This window comes from Bubalus kerabau, chromosome 20, assembly GCF_029407905.1.
Source record: "Bubalus kerabau isolate K-KA32 ecotype Philippines breed swamp buffalo chromosome 20, PCC_UOA_SB_1v2, whole genome shotgun sequence".
In the NCBI taxonomy this organism is placed as follows: Eukaryota; Metazoa; Chordata; class Mammalia; order Artiodactyla; family Bovidae; genus Bubalus; species Bubalus kerabau.
The window spans coordinates 48,383,709-48,410,938 of NC_073643.1; the positions used below are offsets into that span (position 1 = coordinate 48,383,709).

General features: G+C 41.0%; 1 protein-coding gene across 1 annotated transcript in view; it reads right to left on the reverse strand.

Annotated features, from left to right (window-relative positions):
• The window catches only part of CACNA2D3 (calcium voltage-gated channel auxiliary subunit alpha2delta 3), a 908,562-nt gene that overhangs the window by 706,335 nt on the left and 174,997 nt on the right, over nt 1-27,230 (reverse strand). Inside the window, exon 3 of the mRNA XM_055556946.1 lies at nt 14,474-14,590. Within this exon, the coding sequence (XP_055412921.1) occupies nt 14,474-14,590 (117 nt within the window). The remainder of the gene's footprint in view (nt 1-14,473; nt 14,591-27,230) is intronic.

Here is a 27,230-nt window from a genome sequence, read left to right on the forward strand (position 1 = left end):
TATTCCCGCTGGAAGGACTGTGGATTGGCATGACCTTATTTGGACAGAAATATTTCCATAGGCATACAGAGCCTTAAAGACCAGTTCAGAGCCTCGGAACTGTCTCTGCATTTGGGAATACATCTTAAGGAAAACAGCATACACTGAAGGCTCCTGAGAGCATGGAAGTGATGAAGGAAGTGGACTCTGGGGCCCCGGTGCCTGGGGCCCATCCCTCATTCCCCATGTGACTGTGGGGAAGTGACAACTTCTGTTCTGAGTCTCTTTTTTTGTAAAATGAGGATACTAATAGTAACTTCTATTGTCATTATTGTTATTTACTCTTTGTGACCCCATGGACCGCGCAGAATGCAAGGTTCCTCTGCTGCTGCTGCTAAGTCACTTCAGTCGTGTCCGACTCTGCAATCCCATAGAGGGCAGCCCACCAGGCTCCCCCATCCCTGGGATTCTCCAGGCAAGAACACTGGAGTGGGTTGCCACTTCCTTCTCCAGTGCATAAAAGTGAAAAGTGAAAGTGAAGTTGCTCAGTTGTGTCCGACTCTTCGCGACCCCATGGACTGCAGCCTACCAGGCGCCTCCATCCGTGGGATTTCCCAAGCAAGGTTCCTCTGTCCTCCACTATCTCCCGGAGTTTGCTCAAATGCATGTCCACTGAGTCAGTGATACTATCTAACCATCTTATCTTCTGTCATCCCCTTCTCCTCCCACCTTCAATCTTTCCCAGCATCAGGGTCTTTTCCAATGAGTCAGCTCTTCTCATCAGGTGGCCAAAATATTAGAGCTTCAGCATCAGTCCTTCCAATGAAAATTCAGGACAGATTTCCTTTAGGATTGACTGGTTTGATCTCCTTGCAGTCCAAGGGGCTCTGAAGAATTTTTCCCAGCACACAATTTGAAGGCGTCAATTCTCTGGCAATCAGCCTTCTTTAGGCTCCAACTCTAATATCCGTACATGACTACTGGAAAAACCACAGCTTTGACTATACAGGGCCATTACCAGTATAAGTGAGTGTATGTAAAGTCCTTACAAAAGCACCCAACACACAGTGAGTGCTATGTCCACTGATCTATTGTTAACAAATAAGAAGATTTACTGCAGCATTAATTATTTATATCAAAGCCTACAAACAACTTAAAACACCCAGATAGAGAGGAACACTCAAATCAGTTGTGACACACCCACAGACTGGAATGTTATGTAGCCATTAAAGAAAATCACGAGAGGCAGTCCCAAGATGGTGGAGGAATAGGATGGGGAGACCACTTTCTCCCCCATAAATTGATCAAAAGATCATTTGAATGTTGAGCAACTTCCACAAAACAACTTCTGAATGCTGGTGGAGGATACCAGGCACCCAGAAAGGCAGCCCAATCTCTTCAAAAGGAGGTAATCCAAAATATAAAAGACAAAGACAAAAGACTTAGGGACAGAGACCTGTCCTGGGGAGGGAGTTGTGAAGGAGGAGACATTCCCACATAGTAGGAAACCCTCTCACAGACATGTTTGTGTGGAGTTTTGGAATTTCAGTGAAAGTGAAAGCCGTTCGGTTGTGTCTGACTCTTTGTGACTCCATGGACTATATAATCCATGGAATTCTCCTGGCCAGAATACTGGAGTGGGTAGCCTTTCCCTTCTCCAGGGGATCTTCCCAACCCAGGAATCTAGTCCAGGTCTCCCACATTGCAGGCAGATTCTTTACCAACTGAGCCACAAGGGGAAGCCCAAGAATACTGGAGTGGGCAGCTGGGAATCTCAGAGGGCAATATAACAGGGAGAAAAAAAAACCCACAGTGAGAGAGTCAATTCCTAGGCAGGCTGATAAGAAGTCCAGGGTCTCTTGAGGAGGAGAAACGGGTATGGGGCTCTCAAGGAGAAGATAGGGGTTGGGAATTTTCAAGTAGGAGGGAAGGACAGACTTTTTTTTTCTACACTCCTTAATCTTAATCCCATAAAATGTTTTTTTCTTTAAGCTGATGATTACACAACAACACAATTCAGCTTAAACTCTGGACTAAGGAATAAATTCTCCAAGCCAGGCTTCAGCAATACATGAACCGCTAACTTCCAGGTGTTCAAGCTGGTTTTAGAAAAGGCAGAGGAACCAGAGATCAAATTGCCAACATCCGCTGGATCATGGAAAAAGCAAGAGAGTTCCTGAAAAACATCTATTTCTGCTTTATTGACTATGCCAAAGCCTTTGACTGTGTGGATCACAATACACTGTGGAAAATTCTGAAAGAGATGGGAATACCAGACCACCTGACCTGCCTCTTGAGAAACCTGTATGCAGGTCAGGAAGCAACAGTTAGAACCGGACATGGAACAACAGACTGGTTCCAAATAGCAAAAGGAGTACGTCAAGGCTGTATATTGTCACCCTGCTTATTTAACTTATATGCAGAGTACATCATGAGAAACACTGGGCTGGAAGAAGCACAAGCTGGAATCAAGATTGCCGGGAGAAATATCAATAACCTCAGATAAGCAGATGACACCACCATTATGGCAAAAAGTGAAGAGGAGCTAAAGAGACTCTTGATGAAAGTGAAAGAGGAGAGTGAAAAAGTTGGCTTAAAGCTCAACATTCAGAAAACTAAGATCATGGCATGTGGTCCCATCACTTCCTGGCAAATAGATGGGGAAACAGTGGAAAACAGTAGCAGACTTTATTTTTTCGGGCTTCAAAATCACTGCAGATGGTGACTGCAGCCATGATAGCATATTCAAAAGCAGAGACATTACTTTGCCAACAAAGGTCTGTCTAGCTATGGTTTTTCCAGTGGTCATGTATGGATGTGAGAGTTGGACTGTGAAGAAAGCTGAGGGCCAAAGAATTGATGCTTTTGAACTGTGGTGTTGAAGACTCTTGAGAGTCCTTTGGACTGCAAGAAGATCCAGCCAGTCCATCCTAAAGGATATCAGTCCTGGGTGTTCATTGGAAGGACTGATGTTGAAGCTGAAACTCCAGTACTTTGGCCACCTCATGCAAAGAGTTGACTCATTGGAAAAGACTCTGATGCTGGGAGGGATTGGGGGCAAGAGGAGAAGGGGATGACAGAGGATGAGATGGCTGGATGGCATCCGACTCGATGGACATGAGTTTGGGCGAACTCCAGGAGTTGGTGACAGACAGGGAGGCCTGGAGTGCTGCGATTCATGGGGTTGCAAAGAGTCTGACAGGACTGAGGGACTGAACTGAACTGAACTGAAGGATTATATAACAACAATGTATCCTGCTTGAGGACAGTTTCTCCCTCTGGAAAAACCTTCTGACTAATCCTATTATCCTAAAATGTATATTATGGGAGTGGGTCTGGTAAGATCTTTCTATTGTTAGTTCTAACCTGTTATCTTAAAATGTAAACTGTGGGAGTGTGTCTGGTAAAATCTTTACAACACTGAGACATTCTTTTAATTTATTGTTATAACTAATTAAAAAAGTACATAGCTCCCTTGGCAAAACTCAAAGAGAGGGGGGCATGCTCTGTCCCCCTCCTGATGTCTATGTGAAAAGCTTGCTCTGTCCCTTTTTACTCTTTAATAAAACTCTGCTACACAAAAGCTCTTGAGTAATCAAGCCTGGTCCCTGGTCCTGAAGCTAAATTTTCTTCAGAGATCATGAATCTGACACCCTTCACTTATCATTGTAAGCTATCAAGGAAGGCCTGCCTAACATACAACTGCAAGCTGAGACAGCGAAGTGATGCAGACACTCAGGTCCGTGCCCAGCAAGTGGGGGTTGGGCAGGGAGGTGTTTATGCTGCATTTAAAGTACATTTAAAGTTCTTATGCTCTGGTTGTTAGTCATAATATAAGAGTTAATACATTTATATTTATTTTTATACATCCCACATCTTTCCAAAATAGGTATGAAGCAGTTTACAAAAAAATATTTAAATAAAATAACGTTTTGTGTTGTGTTGCCTTGTCAATTTCTTGACTTCTTGTGACAGCACAGTAAGAATTGTTCACTAATAAATGTTATATTAATAACAGTTTTGAAAAACATTATGCCCTATATCATTTATAATTCTGTACAATGTATTTCTAAAATGTAAAATATAATGCTAATTTAATAATAAATGATAAATGAAATAGTTGCTTCTTTAATGCTAATTTTCTTCTTAATGCTAGTTTTCATTTTATTATTTTTATAAGTGGGATTTTATTTTAGGTATTGTCTCTTAATATTCACTGCATCATCTGTCCTTAGGGTAAGGACCAGGCCTGAATGCCCTGAGGACTATCTGAGGGGGCTAATATGAGATAGCAACCCAAACCATGGGACTGCCAGAGAGACAGAAAAAAAAGAACTTTGCCACAAAAGGCTCTAATGCAGTGAGCCCTGGCATGCTCACAGAACAGAGGATTGAGCAAATACCAAAGGACAGCAAGCCGGCTGCCATATGGGGCCGGCCCTCCCTGGAGGCAGAGAGGCAGGCTCGTGACAGCCAGAGGCGGAAGGCAAGGGCCTGCTGCAGTCCAGGCCCCAGACACCGCATCTTCCACCAAACTTTGAACAGGCTCCCATTTGCTAACCATGTCTTCCTGGAATCCTGGACAGTTGACATCTGCCAGGAGTGGCACAGCCTGAGATCAGCTCCCCAGAGGAGGAAACACGCATCACACCCGGGACTGTGCTCTTGAGGCACACCCAGGAAACTGAGCAGCCGAGACCGGGCAGGTGAATAAGATGCATGGACCACCTGGAACAGTGCTCACCAAGCACCTGGTCACCTGAGCTGCTAGATCTGGGAAGGGCACAAAACACACAGCCCATCTGGGCCTGTGCCCCTGTGGAGCACCCAAGAACCCGAGCGGCTTAGGCCTGAGAAGGGCATGAAATGCAGGGTCCACTTGGGACAGTGCCCTTGCACAGCACCCTGGAGCCTGAGCACTGTGGACCCAGGAAGTACACGCTGCCTTGGGCTGTGGCAAACCCAGTGTGGTCCATCCATTGTGAGCACTCCCCACACATGCCAGCAGTATTTCTTTGCAATGTCCCTCCTTCCCCACAACACAACTGAACAAGTGAGCCTAAATAAGTGACTACCTTCGCCCCCTTGTGTCAGGGTGCAAATTAGACGCTGAAGAGACTTGGAAACAAAGGAAGCCAAAAGAAACAAAGAAGGGGGAACCACTCTGGAAGTGACAGGTGCAACAGATTAAAACCCTGCAGTGAATCTGAGAATGTGCATTTGAGTGGCACCTATAGACCCTGAGAACAAGTACAAGCCAGAACAAGGGACTATCTGACACTGAACTGACCCCACACTGCCCATAACAGCACTAGAGAAATTCCTACAGCTTCGGTATTTTTAGTATTATCACTTTTCAATTAAAAAAAAAAATTGTAGTTCTTTATTACTCCTTTAACTTTCATTTTTATAGCCTACAATTACCTTTCCCCAAAAAACCCATTTTTTAAAAACAAATTCCATATATACTTTTGTAATTTTTCTAATTAATTTTGTTCTGTATTTTTATACAGTATTTTTGGGAGTCTAACCTCTATTCTTCGTTTTTAATCTTTGCTTTTTGATATTTATTATCAATTTTGTACCTTTAAGATTCTAATCATCAGTATCCATTTTCATTTAGGGACTTGATCACTGGCTTGATTGCTCTCTTGCCTTTTGACTCTCCCTTTTTTTCCTCCAAATCACTGCTATCTCCTTCCTCCCTCTTCTCTTCTCTACACATCTCTGTGAACCTCTCTGGGTGTTCTGGGCTGTGGAGAGCACTTAGGGATTTGATTACTGGCTAGACTGCTCTCTCCCCTTTTGACTCCCCCTCTTCTCCTCCTGGTCACCTCTATCTCCCTCCTCCTTCTTCTCTTCTTTCTGTAATTCTGTGAATCTCTCTGGGTGTTCCTGCCTGCTGAGAATTGTCTTACCATTAACCTAGGGGTTTTATCTTCTGTGCTGTATGGATAGAGAAGTCCTGAGGCTACTGTCAGAGAAGGACAGGAAATCCAGGAGGCTTAGCTCCAAAACTTTAGAACATAACAGAACTCCTGACTCCAGGGAACATTAATAGACAAGAGCTGACCCAAAAGTCTCCACACCTACAATGAAACCAAGCACCACCAAAGAGCCTACAAGTTCCAGTGTAAGACACACCATGCTAATTCTCCAGCAAAACAGAAACACAACCCTGAACATTAAAAGACAGGCTGTCCAAGGCCATGTCAAACCCATAGACACCCCAAAACTCACTACTGGACACTTCACTGTACTTCTGAGAGAAGAGATTCAGCACCACACACCAGAACACAGACACAAGCTCCCCCAACCAGGAAACCTTGACAAGCCCCTAGTCCAACCCCACCCACAGGAAGCAGACTCCACAATTAAGAGGAACCACGAACTTCCAGCCAGCAGAAAGGGCACCCCAAACACAGCAATCTAAACAAAATGAAAAGGCAGACAAATATTCAGCAGGTGAAAGAATATGATAAAAACCCACCAAACCAAACCAAAGAGGAGGAGACAGAGAGTCTACCTGAAAAAGAATACAGAATAATGATAGGAAAGATGATCCAAAATCTTGAAAACAAAATGGAGTCACAGATAAATAGACTAGAGACAAGGATTGAGAAGATGAAAGAAATGTTTAACAAGGACCTAGAAGAAATAAAGAAGCGTCAATCAATAATAAACAATGTAATAACTAAGATTAAAAGCACTCTGGAGGAAATCAACAGTAGAATAACTGAGTAAGAAGAGAGGATAAGTGAGATGGAAGATAGAATGGTGGAAATAAATAAAGCAGAGAGGAGTAAAGAAAAAAGAATTAAAATAAATGAGGACGACCTCAGAGACCTCTGGGACAATGTTAAATGCCCCAACTTTCAAATCATAGGTGTCCCAGAAGAAGAAGACAAAAAGAAAGGGCATGAGAAAATACTTGAGAAGATAATAGTCGAAAACTTCTCTAAAATGGGGAAGGAAAAAGCCACTCAATTCCAAGAAACCCAGACAGTACCAAACAGGATAAACCCAAGGTCAAACACCCCAAGACACATATTAATCAAACTAACAAAAATCAAACCCAAAGAGCAAATATTAAAAGCAGCAAGGGAAAAGCTACAAATAAACAAAAAGGGATCCCCATAAGGGTAACAGTTGATCTTTCAATAGAAACTCTTCAGGCCAAAAGGGAATGGCAGGACATACTTAAAGTGATGAAAGAGAAAAACCTACAACCAAAATTACTTTACCCAGGAAAGATCTCATTCAGATATGAAGGAGAAATCAAAAACTTTACAGAGAAGCAGGAGCTAAGAGAATTCAGCACCACCAAACCAGCTTTTCAATAAATGCTAAAGGATCTTTTCTAGACAGGAAACACAGAAAAGGTTTATAAAAATGAACCCAAAACAACAAAGTAAATGGTAATGGGATCATACTTATCAATAATGACCTTAAATGTAAATGGGTTAAATTCTCCAACCAAAAGACAAAGACTGGATGAATAGATACAAAAACAAGACCCCTATATATGCTATCTCTAAGAGACCCATCTCAAACTCAGGGATGCATACAGATGGAAAGTGAAGGGCTGGAAAAAGATATTTCATGCAAATGGAGAGTAAGAGAAAGCAAAGTAGCAATACTCAGAACAGATAAATTAGACTTTGAAATAAAGACTGTGATATGAGACAAAGAAGGACACTACATAATGATCAAAGGGCCAATCCAAGAAGGAGATGTAACAATTATAAATACATATGCACCCAATATAGGAGCACCTCATTATGTAAGGCAAATCCTAACAAGTATGAAAGGGGAAATTAACAGTAACACAATTATAGCGGGGGACTTTAATAGCCCACTCACACCTATGGATAGATCAACTAAACAGAAAATTAGCAAGGAAACAGAAGCTTTAAATGATACAATAGACTAGTTAGATGTAATTGATATCTATAAGGCATTTCATCCCAAAACAATGGATTTTACCTTTTACTCAAGTGCACATGGAACATTCTCCAGGACAGATCACATCATGGGCCATAAATCTAGCCTTGGTAAATTTTAAAAAACTGAAATCATTTCAAACATTTTTTCTGATCACAATGCAGTAAGATGAAAGTGAAAGAGGAGAGTGAAATAGTTGGCTTAAAGCTCAACATTCAGAAAACTAAGATCATGGCATCCTGTCCCATCACTTCATGGGAAATAGATGGGGAAACAGTGGAAACAGTGTCAGACTTTATTTTTTGGGGCTCCAAAATCACTGCAGATGGTGACTGCAGCCATGAAATTAAAAGACGCTTACTCTTTGGAAGCAAAGTTATGACCAACCTAGATAGCATATTCAAAAGCAGAGACATTACTCTGCCAACAAAGGTCCTTCTAGTCAAGGCTATGGTTTTTCCTGTGGTCATGTATGGATGTGAGAGTTGGACTGTGAAGAAGGCTGAGCGCCTAAGAATTGATGCTTTTGAACTGTGGTGTTGGAGAAGACTCTTGAGAGTCCCTTGGACTGCAAGGAGATGCAACCAGTCTCTGAAAGAGATCAGCCCTGGGATTTCTTTGGAAGGAATGATGCTAAAGCTGAAACTCCAGTACTTTGGCCACCTCATGCGAAGAGTTGACTCATTGGAAAAGACTGATGCTGGGAGGGATTGGGGGCAGGAGGAGAAGGGGACAACAGAGGATGAGATGGCTGGATGGCATCACTGACTCGATGGATGTGAGTCTCAGTGAACTCCGGGAGTTGGTGATGGACAGGGAGGCCTGGCGTGCTGTGATTCATGGGGTCACAAAGAATTGGACATGACTGAGTGACTGAACTGAACTGAACAGGAAAAAAAACTATTAAAAATACAAACATGGAGGCTAAAACAACACACTTATGAATAACCAACAGATCATGGAAGAAATCAAGAAGGAAATCAAACTATGCATAGAAACAAATGAAAATGAAAACACGACAATCCAAAACTTATTGGATTCAGTAAAAGCATAGCAACATAAGGCTACCTCAAGAAACAAGAATAACACCAAATGAACAACCTAACTTTATACCAAAAGCTACTAGAAAAAGAAGAAAAGAAGAACCCCAAAGTTAGCAGAAGGAAAGAAATTATAAAAATCAAACAGAAACAAATGAAAAAGAAATGAAGGAGACTATAACAAAAATCAGCAAACTAGAAGCTGGTTCTTTGAGAAGATAAATAAAATAGACAAACCATTAACCAGTCTCATCAAGAAAAAAACAGAGAAGAATCAAATCAGTAAAGTTAGAAATGAAAATGGAGAAATCACAACAGACAACACAGAAATACAAAAGATCATAAGAGACTACTATGAGCAATTATATGCCAATAAAATGGACAACTTGGAAGAAATGGACAAATTCTTAGTATAACCTTCCAAAACTGAACCAGGCAGATATAGAAAATCTTAACAGACCCATCGAAAGTACAGAAATCAAAACTATAATCAAAAATCTTCCAACAAACAAAAGCCCAGGACCAGATGGCTTCACAGCTGAATTCTACCGAAAATTTAGAGAAGAGCTAACACCTATCCTACTCAAACTCTTTCAGAAAATTGCAGAGGAAGGTAAACTCCCAAGCTCATTCTATGAGGCCACCATCACCCTAATACCAAAACTAGACAAAGATGTGACACAAAAAGAAGACTACAGGCCCGTATCACTGATCAACATAGGTGCAAAAATCCTCAACAAAATTCTAGCAAACAGAATTCAACAACATATTAAAAAGATCATATATCATGACCAAGTCGGCTTTATTCCAGGGATGCAAAGATTCTTCAATATTCACAAATCAATCAATGTGATACACCATATTAACAAATTGAAGATTAAAAACCATATGATTATCTCAATAGATGCAGAGAAACCCTTTGACAAAATCCAACACCCATTTATGATAAAAACTCTCCAGAATGCAGGCATAGAAGGAATATGCCTCAACATAAGAAAAGCCATATACAACAAACCCAAAGCAAACATTATCCTCAATGGAGAAAAATTGAAAGCATTTCCTCTAAAATCAGGAACAAGACAAAACTGACCACTCTCACCACACTATTCAACATAGTTTTGGAAGTCCTAGCTATAGCAATCAGAGAAGAAAAAGAAATAAAAGGAATCCAGATTGGAAAAGAAGAAATAAAACTCTCACTGTTTGCAGGTGACATGATCCTCTACATAGAAAACCCTAAAGACACCACCAGAAAATTACTAGAGCTCATCAATGAATATAGTAAAGTTGCAGGATACAAAATCATTACACTGAAATCCCTTGCATTCCTATACACTAACAATGAGAAAACAGAAAAAGAAACTAAGGAAACAATCCCATTCACCATTGCAATGAAAAGAATAAAATATTCAGGAATAAATTTACCTAGAGAAACAAAATATCTATATATAGAAAATGATAAAACACTGATGAAAGAAATGAAAGATGACACAAGTGGAGAAATATACCATGTTTGTGGATTAGAAGAGTCAATATAGTGAAAATGAGTATCCTCCCAAAACAATCTATACATTCAATGCAATCCCTATCAAGCTACCAATGGTATTTTTCACAGAACTAGAATAAATAATTTTACAACTTGTATGGAAACAAAAAAAACCTTGAATAGCCAGAGCAATCTTGAGAAAGAAGAATCGAACTGGTGGAATCAACCTGCCTGACTTCAGACTACTACAAAGCTACACTCATCAAGACAGTACAGTACTGGCACAAAGACAGAAATATAGATCAATAGAACAAAACAGGAAACCCAGAGATAAATCCACGCACCTATGGACACCTTATCTTTGACAAAGGAGGCAAACATACAAGGGAGAAAAGGCAATCAATCTCTTTAACCAGTTCTTCTAGGAAAACTGGTTAACCACCTGTAAAACAATGAAACTAGAACACTTTATAACACCATACACAAAAATAAACTCAAAGTGGATTAAAGATCTAAATATAAGACCAGAAACTATAAAACTCTTAAGAGGAAAACATAAGCATAACACTCTCTGGTTGCTCAGACGGTAAAGTGTCTGTCTACAATGCAGGAGACCCAGGTTCGATCCCTGGGTTGGGAAGATCCCCTGGAGAAGGAAATAGCAATCCACTCCAGTACTATTGCCTGGAAAACCCCATGGACAGAGGAGCCTGGTAGGCTACAGTTCATGGGGTCGCAAAGAGTCGGACACGACTGAGCGACTTCACTTCAAGATCCTCTATGACCCACCTCCCAGAGTAATGGAAATAAAAACAAAAATAAACAAATGGGACCTAATTAAACCTAAAAGCTTTTGTACAATGAAGGAAACTATAAGCAAGGTGAAAAGACAACCTTCAGAATGGGAGAAAATAATAGCAAATGAAAAAACTGACAAAGAATTAATCTCCAAAATATACAAGCAGCTCTGCAGCTCAATACCAGAAAAATAAACCACCCAATCAAAAAGTGGGCCAAAGCTAAACAGACATTTCTCCAAACAAGACATATATACAGCTAACAAACACAAGAAAAGATGCTCAACATCACTCATTATCAGAGAAATGCAAATCAAAACCACAGTGAGATACCATCTCATGCCGGTCAGAATGGCTGCCATTTTAGTGTAGAAGCAATAAATGCTGGAGAGGATCTGGAGAAACTCCCTTACACTGTTGATGGGAATGCAATCTAGTACAGCCACTTTGGAGAACAGTGTGGAGATTTCTTAAAATACTGGAAAGAGAACTGCCATACGACCCAGCAATTGCACTGCTGGGCATACACACTGAGGAAACCAGAATTGAAAGAGACACTGTCTGCAACAGCTAGGACGTGGAAGCAACCTAGATGTCCATTGGCAGACGAATGGATAAGGAAGATGCGGTACATATACACAATGAAATATTACTCAGCTATAAAAAAAGAACACATTTGAGTCGGTTCTAATGAGGGTATGAAACTGGAGCCTCTTATACAGAGTGAAGTCAGAAACACCAATACAGTACATTAACACATATATATGGAATTTGGCAAGATGGGGGAACACATGTACACCTGTGGCTGATTCATGTTGATGTATGACAAAAAAAATCACATATTGTAAAGTAACAAGACTCCAATTTAAAAAATTAATTAGTTTTTTAAAAAAAGAAAATCACAAAACACAGGGACACAAGATAATGCTCACACTATTTTGGTATAAAGAAGAAAAAAAAGTGGGATACAAAAGCAAACAGGCAATACAATTACTAATTTGATAAAAGAAAAACACACACAAGGATATGCATATAAATGTAAAGAAAAAAGACTAGAAGGAAGAAAACCCAAGAAAACAAATGTTGTTTTCCTGCTAGGCAGTAGGAGTTCTAGGTGACTTTTTTTCTCTTTTTGATACTTCTCAATACATTCTAAAAGTTCCAACAAAGAGGGTGTTCATTTTATAAACATAAAATAGTAATTGTGTTTTTTAAATGTTTACCTCAGGGTTCTCTGACTGAGAGGTGCCAATGCCTGTCATGCTGCCATGTCTGTGAAAAATAGAATACAACTTGCTCTAAGGTACTGACATAGACACACCAGAGGCCACCATGCAGCTCCCAGGAATGGCAGTCAGCGCAGTATGTCTATAGCACATAAAAGCACTTTTTTTCCTTCTAAGGCACTTGAGTTTCCACCAAGAAAGCTCACCTTATTTAAATTAATAACCATAGTAGCAGCAGAAGTTAAGTATTCACTAAGCACTCCTCATGTGCCAGGGTCTGTGCTTAATGGCTCAAAACCAGAACTGTGATCTTTACACTCCCTGTGTGAGTTTTTCCCATTTTACAGATGAGGAAATGGAAGCTCCTGAAGGTTGTTCTGCTTGACACTGAACCCAGGTCAAGCTCATGCTTCTACCTAAACTACAGTCCCTTCTTTCCTAAATCAAAATAATACAAAATATTTTAGAAACAAGGAAATGTATGGGATTATAAGGTCTAAGGTAGAAATATCTTGTGGCAATTTGGTTTGGCCAATTAAGGATGAGAAAAGCTAAACTAGGAAATGAACTTTTATAACAAAGTCATTCTGAAGATAATAAAACTAAAAGGTAAATAAACTACACTGCAAGGAGATCCAACCAGTCCATCCTAAAGGAGATCAGTCCTGAGTGTTCATTGGAAGGACTGATGTTGAAGCTGAAACTCCAATACTTTGGCCAACTGATGCAAAAAGCTGACTCATTTGAAACGACCCTGATGCTGGGAAAGACTGAAGGCAGGAGGAGAAGGGGATGACAGAAGATGAGATGGTTGGATGGCATTACCAACTCCATTGAGTAAACTCCAGCAGTTGGTGATGGACAGGGAAGTCTGGTATGCTGCGATGGGGTCGCAAAGCACTGGACATGACTGAGCGACTGAACTGAACTGAAAGTAAACTACAAGTTAGAAATAAAGAACTCTTTAGATCAAAATTCTTTCCCATAATCCTGTGCCAATGTAGTATTAAAAAAGGGTACTGTAACATTCACATGTCCTAAATCAAGAATTCAGATGCCCCATTTTGTTGGCAACAAAGTATAAAGTCAGAGGCAATCTTGGAAATCCAAAATAACACCACATGTGCACTGCAGTTCCATTCTTCCTGCTAATACAACATTTCAGGGATAATGGCCTAGATGGGAAAAGAATCTTAAAATGAGTGGATATATGTATGTGTTGAACTGCTTCACTTTGCAGTACACCTAAAACTAAAACAACATTGTAAATCAACTATACTCCCAAAAAACTTTAAAAAAAAGATTTCAGGGAGCTCTTGCCAGTCAAGATAAACATTATAATTATAGTAATATTCTAAAAATAGTAAAAAGAACTTCAGACTTCATCTAGACTCATTTACTCCATGGAGATTTCCAATTCCGTAAACACTGGTAAACACTGATTAACTTTTTTTTACAACTGCTTAGTTCAACCACAACGTACCCTTGAATGTACTTTGGCAATTAATTAGGCAAACAATTAGGCACTTTGTTTGTCTGGCAAACAATTAGAGACACCTCCACTGAAAGTAGACTTCCCTGGCGGCTCAGACGGTAAAGCGTCTGCCTACAATGCGGGAGACCAGGGTTCGATCCTTGGGTCGGGAAGATCCCCTGGAGAAGGAAATGGCACCCCACTCCAGTTCTCTTGCCTGGAAAATCCCATGGATGGAGGAGCCTGGTAGGCTACAGTCCATGGCATCGCAAAGAGGCGGACATGACTGAGCGACTTCACTTTCCACTGAAAGTACACTATCGTAAGACAAAAACTACCACCTAAACCCTAGTTTACCCTAGAAAAGGGGTGACTGTGCCCCTAGTACCTGCTTATCTTCATTAACCAGACTTAAGAAATTATGTATATATGGGTGAGTCAACTTTTGATTTCTGAGAGGTGGGTTCATCAACACCAGTCGCCTTTGTGTCTTTGGGCAATACAGAGCAGAAACCAGAGACACTTACCCGCACTGCTTCAGACTTCTTGTGAAACATCTCTTCCATGTTCTTTGCCAGCTTTTTCACCAGCTGGAGCCCATCAATTTCTTCCATGGCAACATCCTTCTCATACTCTTTGTATTTCTGTAAGGAGGATGGACAACATTAAAGATACAAGATATCATAAAACACAATGCCCATGATGCCAGAGCACATTTACTTAAAAAGAATAAGTAAAAATAAAAATTTCTGTTGGATTTGGGGAGATTGGACTGTATTTCAAAATTATTAAACTAACTAAAGAGAAATGTGAAAATTGGCTCTGGCTGTCTTGAAGCTTAACTAGTATCCAGAAAAAAAAAAAAAAAAATCAACCCTAAAGCAATCAAAGTAGAGCAGCTTATACACATTTTATCGTGTGAGAGTCCTTGCTGTCAATTTTTAGTATTTTGATTCAATTCAGTTACTGAGGACTTCCTAAATGTCCTTAAGGAACTCGCAAAAAGAGGCATGTACACAAACAACAGTAAAACAGCAACATATATTAGGATAACCTTGATTTCATGCTTTGTGAGTGTTCATAAGCAACTAATTTGTCCCACAGAATACTCAAATTCTCAAGGACAACTTGTCATTTCAAGTGAAAGGCAAGTGTTAGTTTCTCAGTTATGTCTGACTCTTTGCAACCCCATGAAGTGTATGTAGCCCACCAGGCTCCTAAGTCAATGGAATTCTCCAGGAAAGAATATTGCAGTGGGTTGCCATTTTCTCCTCTAGGGAATCTTCCTGACCCAAGAACAGAACTCAGGTCTCCTGCATTGTAGGCAGATTGTTTACCGTCTGAGCCAAAATCCACCAAATAACTCAGAAATTAATCTGTCTAAACCAGCAGTTCTCAAAGTGACCCTAGAACATCTGTACGGTCCCTGAGACTCTTTCAAGAGTCCACGAAGTCCTCCATTTTTCCAACAGATTATTTATATGAAGTCGTATCTTCTTACTTGATTTTAACAAATCACAGTAGATTGAACACAAAAGCAAATAAGAAAATCTACCTGTCTTCTCTAAAACCAAATCTTGAAAAGATTTGCAAAAATGAAAAAAATGCCACTCTTCTAATTTGTTTTTTTTTAAGTTATTTTTAATAAAATATGTTCTGTGTGTTAACATGCAATGAGTCTTTTTATTTTGAACTTGTTAATTTTTAAATTAATGAATTATTGGTTTTAATTTCTAATGTGGCAAATATTTATACATACAACTTGCATAAGCAGAAGCTCTTAAGGGTCCTCAGTATTTTTTAAGTGTGTAAAGGGGTCCTGAGGCCAAAAAGTTTGATATAACTAAACATTTAATTTTGTTCCCACAGAAAAGAAATATTGCTTACTAATTTAAAAAACTTCCAAATGGAGCTCAAAATACTGTTAATGTCAAGAAGAATCCTTCACATTTATGTAGCTATCAAAAGTCTAGAGAACTAAAAATATTGAGGGCCTTACATTTTCCCTCATTTGGATGAAAAACCTGAATCAGTTATTCACCCTGCCAAGTTTCTACTTAAGGAAAACACAAGGATTCACATGTAATCTGGACTATAGAGACTTTAAGAGTAATTTTTGAAATGGAAAACAAACCAACTTTTTAATGCAGGATAATTTCAAGATACAAATTTCTATTTTCTCTCTATGTCCTCTCCATCTCCTTCAAAAATGTAAACCAGGAGGAGGTTCAGTCTTTCCTTGCCCCAAGGAAGGGAGTGTGTGTGTGATCTACTACTACAAATGATCTACTACATCATTTAAAACATGCTCTGAGAGCTCTGCATGGTCCTATAATACAGGGGTCCCCAACATCCAGGATCTGATGCCTGATGATGTGAGATGGAGCTGATGTAATAATAATAGAAATAAAGTGCACAATAAATGTAAGGCACTTGAATCACCCTGAAACCATCCCCCCACACTGGTCCATGGGAAAATGGTCTCCTACGAACCAGTCCCTGGTGCCCAAAATGGTTGGGGACCACTGCTATAATGGACCGTGAGTTGTAAGTGACTTTCTTCTCCCTGCTCCCTGAAAATGTCCATAAAAATCTTCGATATTTGTGTTGAGTCCTTCACTTCATTGGAAAACCATCATTTCTTCTTCTAGCCTTCCCTCGCTCTTCGACAAGGCTCTCCTCGTTTCCCAAACAAGGAGGCTACACCTTCCCTCCAGGTTCCCAGAGCATTCTGTGCTCACCTCTCCCTCACCTCTCCTGGCATCAGAGCTTGTGTGGTCCAGGAGTTAAGGACAATCCCCGGGCCCACAGCAGACACTCACATAACTTCTCTGGATGAAGCCTGTTGCAACACAACTGCAATGCTACAATACAAGAAAGATGCAAGTAAGGATGCAGTTGACTGATGCTCCTGGAAGGGTGACCTCCCCACTCCTTGGGAGGTTGGCTGGCTTGGCCCCTGCTGTGGGACTCCAGCCAGCCCACGCCTGGCTCAGGCTAACAGTGTCCTCTGGTGTATGAACAAAACTTCAATGACAATCACTGGAAACTTTCCCTAAGTTCAAATGCAAGCCAGTGATATCTTTGGAGCCAAAAATTCTGGGGGTTCTCTGCTGCCTGCCAGATGTGTTCCAAAAGCCAAGAGCCAAGCCAGCTTAGACACAAGGTTGATTCACTACCCAAAATACAAAGTTCAAGAAGCGAGTCAAACAAAACAAAACAAAAGTCAGTCCAATATTTACAGTCAGGGAAATAAATCTCCATTGTAATTCTGAGCCTAAAGGTGATCTAGAGGCTTAAGATAAAAAGAAAATTAATTTCATAATTAGCCTTTACCTAAATCTTTAGTTTTTTACATCGAGTCCCATTATTTTGATCATAACTGTCACTTTCATGTTTTTTTCTTCAAAAGACTTCTAGAAGGGAACCAGTTTATACAACTCTGACTATCCACCAAGTTCTCAATGAGACCTTCCTGCATCCTCTCTTCTTCTGAATCTGCTCCGTAGAAAGGAACCACTGATTTTACGAAGGTCTGCTGGTGTCCCAGGACTCCCTGTGCCTTGTGACCTAGTTAACTAAGCTCAACACGAAGGTCTGTGCCAGCCAAGGATTCCGGATCTGGGACAAACTTAGCAGGTCACTGGTTCTATTCCTCTTCCAGCATAAGCTCTCTCCCCTTAGGACATGTGGCAATGGGTCCTCTTTGCCAATGAGCCAAGTCTCATACTACTTTCTCACAGGGAAGTAATCCCATAAGCAAAAAACATTCTGCTTTTCAAGATGTGTTCATGCCTGTTGGAATCAGGTCAGAACAATGTAATGTCTTCCTCTCTCTAGGAAACATTACTCTTTGCTGGAATCAAAAGATTTTGAATAACAGAGAGAGTAACCAAGTGATAGTCGTTAATCAACTTCAAACCCTTAGCAGCTCAGAATGGTGATATACACCAAAAGCATCAAAAACGTACCTACGGTATAAAACCAAGCAATATGACCTCTGGCAACTGAACCGAGTAAGCTACAACAGTACAGCAAATTCCAAATTGTGCAAAAGAATGTAGGAAACTAGTATACAGAATGTTACAATTGGTTACAGATAGTAATTGGTGACTTTTTGCTTTAAATTACTAAACTGCCTATACATACACACACACACACACACAAACACTGTTAGGACAGATGCCAAATGCTCACAGCTGGCTGCACTATTACAAATAATTATTTTTATTTCTGCTCACCTGTATTTTCTAATTTCTGTAATGAGCATACTATTTTGGAAACTAGAGAATGTATACGAGCAATACTTATATGCAGAACAGAAGATGGGCACTTACTAACAAATTTCTGTAGGGGAATGCAGCCCCAATTAGAATCTGTGTAGTTAAGCAGCATGTCTTCATTAGCTGAGCCTAAGGAAGTTAGCAAAATTAGTCTTCCATGTGTCACAAGCCCAGCAGGGCTCCAGGAGCTTTTCATGCATCAATTTGTCTAATCCTCACAGCTACCGACTGGGGCAGGTGTCATCCCCATGTTGCAGATGGGGAACTGAGGCAAAGAAAGACTTAGTCATTGTTGAAAGTCAAATGGTTAGAGGATGAGTTTTAAGCTAAGCGAGGTCTGACTTCAAACTGCTTGGTCTTTTGAAATTAGCAGGTAGAGGGTGAAGGGCTGATAATCTAAATACTTGTGATCTTGTTTCAGAGGGCCCATCTTACTGCCATCACAGTGCTTGTTTCATTGATTGGTAGCTTTTAGTGGCCTAAGCTAACCAAGAGACTCAAATACCTAAAGCCAGAGACATCATCAGTTAACAAGGGTGGCAGCTGTTTACAAGTCTCCTCCAGGTGAGCAAAAGCCACATGGCCACGGCTGGCTGGATGTCATAGGAGATGCTATCCCTCTACTTGGGGGATGAACTTAAAGCCTGTCCCCAGAGAAGCAGACACAGCTCCTGACTCTTGAAAGAGGCCCAGAAGCCTTAATTGTATTGTGTGTGTGTGTGGTCAGTCACATCAGTCATGTTCGACTCTGTGAGACTTCACAGACTATAGCCCACCAGGCTCCTCTGTTCATGGGATTTTCTGGAATGAGTTGCCATGCCCTCCTCCAGGGAATCTTCGCAACCCAGGGATTGAACCCGCATCTCCTGTGTCTCCTGCACTGCAAGTAGATTCTTCACTGCTGAGCCACGAGGGAAGCCATCTTACTTATATTGGGTTGGCCAAAAACCTCATTGGTAAGATACTATGGAAAAACCCCAACGAACTTATTGGCCAATCCAATATATTACTCCGTGGCTGTGTTTTGGCTATACATTGTCCTGTTCTCCAAAGTATCAAGAATAACCTGAAGCCACAAGGCTGTGACGGCAGTAACACTTTTATTTTCTATAGCCTCAGGGGCTGCTCTGGCAATTACTTTGTTTTGTGTAAAAAACAGCTATTTTTCAACTGGGTAAAGGAATCTGGAAAGTACCAGCACATCTCTGTCAACACACAATGAAGGCAGAGGGGAAGACCAAAGTGGAAGAGACACTATGCCACCTGATCAAAGATTCAGGCCTCTTTGGATTGGACCTCTGATTCCAAAAGTCCATTTATTTTTCCACAAACATCTATTTTGTGTCTCCGGTATGCCAGGCAGGGGTGGGGTACCAAGCACAATATGATGAGTAAAGCAAAGCTGAAGAAAGCTCATGGTCTAATGGTCAGGAATGTTCTGATGACTAAACTGGAAAAGAAGACACAACATCATCATAACCACCCTGATGGGGTGGTCAAGGCAGTCACTCCAACTTTCTGGACCCCTAAAGGATGACTAGGCTAAGAAGAGGGGAGATGAAACAGCGGGTGAGCAGAATGGTAGGTATGGAAATCCAAGACAAGAGGCTGCCTGGAACACAGGGAACTACCCCTGTTCCACTTCCCTGGTACATGGATGGCTAGGACAGGGGAATCCGGTGAGAGACGAGGTCAAAGAAGTGAGCAGGGCCAGGCCATCAAAGGTATTATGCTAGAATGAAGAGTTTGGACATTGTCTTGACATGGGTAGGAGGCTGAGGGTATGGATTCAAACAACAATCAGAACCACTGAAGGATTTAAGGGTAGGAGGGACCCAAGACCAGATTCATGGTTTTGAAAAATCTCAGTGTGCAGAATGGGAAGGAGGAACGTAAAACTGGCAAGGAATTGGGAAACTGAGATAACCAGGACTTGGGAAACAACTGGAGAAAAGAAGAGTCAGGGAATGAGAGGTGGGCTCCTTGGGAGACATCAAGAGGTCTGATGGCCAGACACAGCAGCACAGTGCCCACATAGAACAGGCCACTCTAAATCTCCGTGCTCTCCTGTTTTGCCCTCTTTGAATTTCTGCTATAGAAGATTCTGGTATATGTAGTATTTTTATACGAACGCCTTTCTGAACTTCTAATGCAGGAGACAAATTCCACTGAGGTGGTTGATGACACTGATGTTCTTCACTCTGCCACCTCTGACCATCCTCTGGGGCTCCCTCTGGCTTGAGGAAGAAGCTGCAGACACCTGAGCAACACAGCCTGTGTGCCTTTAGCCAAGGCCAGGGTCGAGGCAGAACACAGCCCTTCACAAGAGCACCTTTGAGCACTCATGACACAGAAGGAAGGCAGTCCAGGAAACTTTTTATTCCCTCTGTCACAGGAGAATATCTGAAGCTTCCATTCCTTCTGTTAGCAGAATCAGCATTTGGCAAGAAATCTTGTGATGAGCCAAGAACATTTATCATTTGAGAAGGGAGACACAGAAATGCATTATTTCTGTAGCATCTATTTTGCCAGATCATTTCACACAAACACCAGGAAGAGAAAAGCACTACTTCACTGTCAGAACACTTAATGTTGTTCATACCTTTGGGTCATTTTTTTTTTCCTACGTGATAACTGCATATCTAGGAGTAAGCCACCTGGAACAGCCCCCGGAGAGAGGGCTTCAGGAAGGAGGCTTCTGACCAATCACAATCACTTAGTATAGCAGCCAAAGACTGAAGAGGAGCTCTGAGTGTGCTCCACATCAGCAAAAAAGACCCTCTTGCAGAGGACGGATGCAGGAGTACCATTAGCCAAGAGCTGGAACATCTGAACATGGTCTCTTGGCCAAATTTCTCATCACAAACCGAAATTACATTTCTAGAGTCAGTATAATTAAATCACTAGATGAGGGTTGACAGACAGTCCAGGGGAGAAGACGGTAAAGCCAAAGACCTGCTTGTCCCCAAGTGAGAATCTGGAGAGGTTGCCTAAAAGACTATAACTTGAGAGAAATTGGCCTCTTCTTCATCCCACCCCTAAGCCTCCAGCACTTCCCCTAAAAACTCCTGTCACAGTTTCCCAGTAGACTCTGTTACTGGGAAAGCAACCAACACAGGTTAAGCCCAGAACCCTTCAAAGGGGCTTGTTATGTAAAAGCAGAAGATGCCTCATGTTCCTACCTTAAGATTCCATTTTTGGTCTAATTCTCACTCCTTCAAGCTCTGAAGTAGACACAGAACAGCAGATAAAGTCATTAAACTATTTACGTAAAGATCACACCAATATTAGAAAGGAACCTAGACTGAAATTACTGCTATTTTCATTCATTCAACAAATATTTACAAACTGCCTGCAACCCAGGGGTTGAATCCAGGTCTCCCGCATAGTAAAGAATCTGCCTGCAACATGGGAGACCTAGGTTCGATCCCTGGGTTGGGAAGATCCCCTGGAGAAGGGATAAGGCTATCCACTCCAGTACTCTGGCCTGGAGAATTCCATGGACTGTATAGTCCATGGGGTCACAAAGAGTCAGACATGACTGAGTGACTTTCAAAAAACCATGTTCAGGCAGGTGGTGGAGGGGGGATGGGGAGCCACTGACAAATATACATATTCCCTTGGATATGAGAAGGCTAATTTTTTGTTCTTTTTATTAACAATAAATAATAAATAAGCTGGAGCAGAGTCACACGAGTTCCTTCAATCAAAGTCTGAGCTGTGATGCTATATGTGTTTCTCCTCCCAAGGTCACACCTGTCTGCCGTGCAGGTATGTCACTTCCACCAGATGTGGGGAGAGCATTGTGTATCCTCTAGTAAGTGCAGAACAGTCTGTAAAGCGCAGACATGTATTCCTCCCTGAGTAGGGAAGGGTGAGTAGCAGGAAATGTGGGCAATCCAAACTGATTTGTAAACACTGAAAAACTGGCCAGGAACAAGAGTGACATGACAGTCAACAGGTAGGAAGAGGGTCTCGGGAAAGAATGTAAAGTAATGAATTGTCCAGGGGTTGAAGAAAAGATGACTGTGCCACACATGTAATTCCCTGGCGGCGGGGAGATGAAGTTTACAAAGTATCCTATTAGTGTAATGAGATGGCCATGAGCCATCGCAAGGTAGCTGGCCAATAGAGGCAAGATGTCTGTGACCAGCGCTTGATGAATGCTGGGAACCGGGGTGGGGGGCAGGGGGAGGGTGGGAAGGGAGAGTCTCTTTAGACTGCACGTAAGCTTCTCATGCGTCCCTCTGTGCTCACGCTCTGTTACGCAATCATGTTTGGCTCTTTGCGACCCCGTGGACTGTAGCCCGCCAGGCTCCTCTGTCTATGGGATTTCCCAGGCAAGAATACTGGAGTGGGTTGTCATGTCCTTCTCCAGGGGATTTCCCAACTCAGGGACTGAACCTGTGTTTCCTGCACCAGCAGGCAGATTCTTTACCACCACTGCACCACCTGGGAAACCGAGGTCATCACCACCTATCTATAATCTCTTCTAACAAAATGCATGTAAGTGGGAAGATATAATATTAAATATTACTCTATCATTCTGCAATTTTAAAATGACACATGCACACATGTTAAAAAGGTATACATGTTTAAAAGGTACACATGTTAAGTAGATACTGTTTAAATACACATATTAAATAGATACACATATTAAATAATTTTTAGAAACTGTAATTTTAAAAAGCATTTTAAAAATCAACATCATTAAAATTTTTGGTTTATAAATATAACCTTAAATGCAGGGCGTCAAGCTTAAATAACTATATACTATGATGGTCAGCCACATATAAGGTACATATTCTTTCAAGTTTAAAGTACCTCTCCTAAGAATTGGCCTAAGGTTGATTCTTTATTTTAGTTCAACTGGAATAAAATGATAACAGGAGTATTTTCCTGTATAGTACAAAAAATTATAGCCTAAAAGGCCAAGCAATCCAGAATTTAAAAAATATTGAGAAGAATCCAACAGTTAATAATACCAAATCCTACCCAGCATCTAGCTTTGTGCAAGTTTAAGATTAACATATAGAAACTTATTCTACTAAAAGAATCTTACTAGAAAGAGAAGAAACTATAAAGAAACAGACTGTTAGAGATCCAGGTTAAGTGCCCACCTTTTACAAATTAGAGACTGAGACTCAATAAGTAACTTGTCAAGGACACATCTCAAAGGCAGCACCAGGTAGAATCACCTCCAGTGAGGAGAAAGTAATGGAGTTCCTGTTCTGTCTCCTCTGTCTTATGGGATGGGTGGGAAAGAATCTGCATGGATTTTGCTGGCATGTTATTGATTTGGAGCCTGATAAGCAGTATTTACTTGGCTTAGAATCACTGGCCAGGGTTCAAGTCAGAGGAAAATCAACAATGTGCATCCCACTTGTGAGGCCGTTTGGCGTGGGGCTAAGACCAAGGATTCTCCATTCTGATATACTAAGTGCAAGTCCTAGCAATGTGACAAGTTGCTTAGCCCCCATCGGCCTCCTTTCCTTCAATAGTAGAGTGAGGGATACCAGACCTCCTGCTGTTCTTGGGATGGTCAAATGAGGTCGAGTGTGAAGACCCCAACAGGACGCTAGGGACACAGAGTAAGGCACTCAAATAGTGTCAGTGGTTACTGCAGAAGTGGTAATGAATGCCAACATTTTTTCTTTAAGACTTCCCTGGTGGTTCAGACAGTAAAGAATCTGCCTGCAATGCAGGAGATGCAGGTTTGATCCCTTGGTCAGTAAGATCCCATGGAGGAGGGTATGGTTCCCCGCTCCAGTGTTCTTGTCTGGAGAATACCAACGACAGAGGAGCCTGGTGGGTTACAGTCCATGGGGTTGCCGAGTCAGACATGAATGAGTGACTTTCACTCACTTTACTTTGTCCTTTAAGTTCTGAAAAATGAATTCTCTTACCTCAAGACAAAAGCTTCCAACCAAGGTGCAAAACCTAACAGATGAATTACCTTTGAATGCTGCTGTGGGCAAAGGTATTTTTCAAATACATTCCCAAGGCCTAGGGGTTCTTCAACAGTAACTCTTTGGAGATGGTTCCCTTCTGGCGGAAACTGAATGCTAGAAGTCTTTATTTGTGTAAAGCGTGAATGACAGTTTTCAGATATGTTACTAAAGATGTTGCAATAAAAACTAATCATCTACAATTTCTGGATTCTCTCCTTATAGGCAGTGTCATTTTCTTATTATGACATAAATGTACTTAGTATTCCTCTCAACTCAATTATTGCATGTGGAAATGTCACTTCAAAATACAACACTCCAAAGCAATTATGTTTCCAAGTAAATATATTTCTAAATCCTTTAAGCTGATGTTAGAAACACTTCTTAACTATAACAACAACAAACCTAGTTGAATTCATGAAACTCAAGGTCACAGGAGAGTATTTTTCTACTGGAAAATGGAAAAAGGCATTTTGTACAAATCATTCTGTTTCACAGAGGTATTCCAATCAAGTGTCTCCAAGGTCAAAAAAAAAAATATTATTAATGCAGTGCTCTTCCAGATCTAGTTAAGTCTGAGGAACATTCTTGAAGAATGAAGTTTTTCTCTGTCAAAGTCATCAGAGTAAGAGATAATTTGCACGAGAATTAGAGGCCCTGTTTAGGAATGACTGAAAAGAAAGGAGGACAGAGCACCAAATGACAACCAAAAAATAAGCAGAGAGGAGGCAGGGAGTGGCTGGACTCTGACTTCTTCGGGGCTGCAGGAAATGGGGACCACTTGAGGAGTGTGGAACATCACCTGGAGGCAGTCGTTTCATGGGGTGAGAAGCACGGAAATGGACCACCACTAAAGGCAGTGGTTTTCCTCAACCACTAGAGGGTCTAACGTCCAGCTAGAGGGGCAGGGGAGGCGGAGATCAGGGGAAAGAGTGGTTTGATCTAAATTACTCCTCAAGGTGCTTTCTGATATTCACCTCAAGAAAGCGCTGTCACAAGAATTATCAGGGTCCCCAGCCCCAGTGGCCCTGGAGCACTTGTTTGTTCCCAGTTAGCTGTCTGGAATGTCCTTCCAAATCAGAGTTCCAGAGAGACTGCTCTTCAGAGCAGCTGGCTCTGCTGTGGGTGGTCTCTGACAGATTTCTACTACTTTCAGATTGTGAGGTCCTGAATTAAAGATGGATATCTCTTCTCTCCCTGTTTTACTATCTATACTCTTTTTTAAAAAAAATCCTGATAAGTCTCATAAGCTTTTACTGTTCCACACAGTCAACTGGACAAATGCCACTGATAAATTTTAGCTCTATAGTGATAAAACTGAGTGTTAATGCTGCATTAGATTTTTTATACAAGGGATGCTGTTTTATACAAGGGAAATTAAGTCAGAGGCAAGCTATTAAACCTGCTTCTGATACAACGATCTCTGTCCTAGCATGGGAGTGTAACATACTGCTTTAAAATTGGGAAATTCATCTGTCTACTGAACAAACAAACAAACAAAAATATGGTTACATGCATATCTAAAAAAAATTAAAACTCCAATTTCTGGGTGTTTTCTGGATTACTTCATGGGGATCTGAGGCTACGAAATATGAATATTTATGCTGTACATAAATCTACACAACATGAAAAGCCAAAATAATGATTACAGATCCATGTGTGTTAGAGAAGAAAAATCCCAATGTATGCATTTATGAGTGTGTTTTATGTATGCCAACAAATTTAACTACAGCCAAACTGCACATAATAAGCTATTACTTTACAAAGCCTGGACCACTTGTATAGATTATTTCCTGCAGCTTACATTTTCAAACACATTTTTCTGATGTTCCAATTTAAAATAATTCATCCTTCCTACTCGCTAAAGATCAGCAGGAACAATAACAACAACAATAATAATTTATTATTAATAATAGCAACAGCATTTATCGAGTACTTACTTTGGGTCAGGTAGATATTATCTCCTCCCCACCCCCTTTTTACAGGTTAGGGAATTGAGGCACAGATAAATAAGGTAACTTAGCCATGGCTGGACCATGAGCAAGTGGTTTTATTAATTCAGGAAATACTAGCTACTATAATAAAAATATCCCAAAACCTCAGAGGCTTAACACAATAGACGTTTACTTCCTGTTCATGTAACCCTCCCAGGAGCGGGTTCTTTGCAACCAGTCTTTTTCACATAGTGATTCAGGAACCCAGGATCCTCCCATCAGCTCCTCAGGCTTTGGAGTCTTTCGCATTCAGCCATGAAACACAGGGGAAGGGATGGAGAAGATGCACCTGCTTCTTGAACTCCTTAGCCTGGAAGTGACATGCATTCGCTCTGCTCATGTTCCACTGGCGGTAACCAGCTCCCAGCCCAACCCAAAGTAAGAGGGCTCTGGAAATTGAACTGGTGGCTGGGGAGCCATTTCTAGGCTTGAAGTCAACACGGTAGAAATGGGAGCTTAAATCATAGGGGAGTATTAGCTGTCTGGATTTGAACCCAGGCAGCATCGTCCCAGATTCCATGTGTATAACCACCACACTTTAAACGCTTGATATAAACTGCTGCTAGATGAAACTTCAGATTAAAACTTGGCTGGGAACCATCTGCAAGATGGACACTTTAGAGTTGGTGCAATCAAGTCATAATCTCCAGGAAGGATAATATGACCTGACCACTTGTATGTGTAATTATGGTCAGGCGCCGATGGTAAAGGCCAAGATCATACACACAGAAAGGAACACATTATAAACAATTCTTAGACCTTTTGTCCAATTTCTTTAATCACAGCTCAAATAAAACTGCTATTTGAATAACATCAATGACCTTCTCCAGTACAGGATATTTGTTGCCCAGGCGCCATGGAAGTTAATTGGCTTACCTAAAGTCTTTTTAATTCTATATCCGAGATGTCCTGGAAATCGAAGGCAATCAATGGATAAGTCTGCAAGACCTGTAACAAGCTTAGAGCTAATACTATTTGCAGCTGCTCAAGTGGTTTCTGTACTTACAAAGTCAAAAGCTAGAAATGAGTGTTAGGACTCTGCATCTGAATGAACCTTTA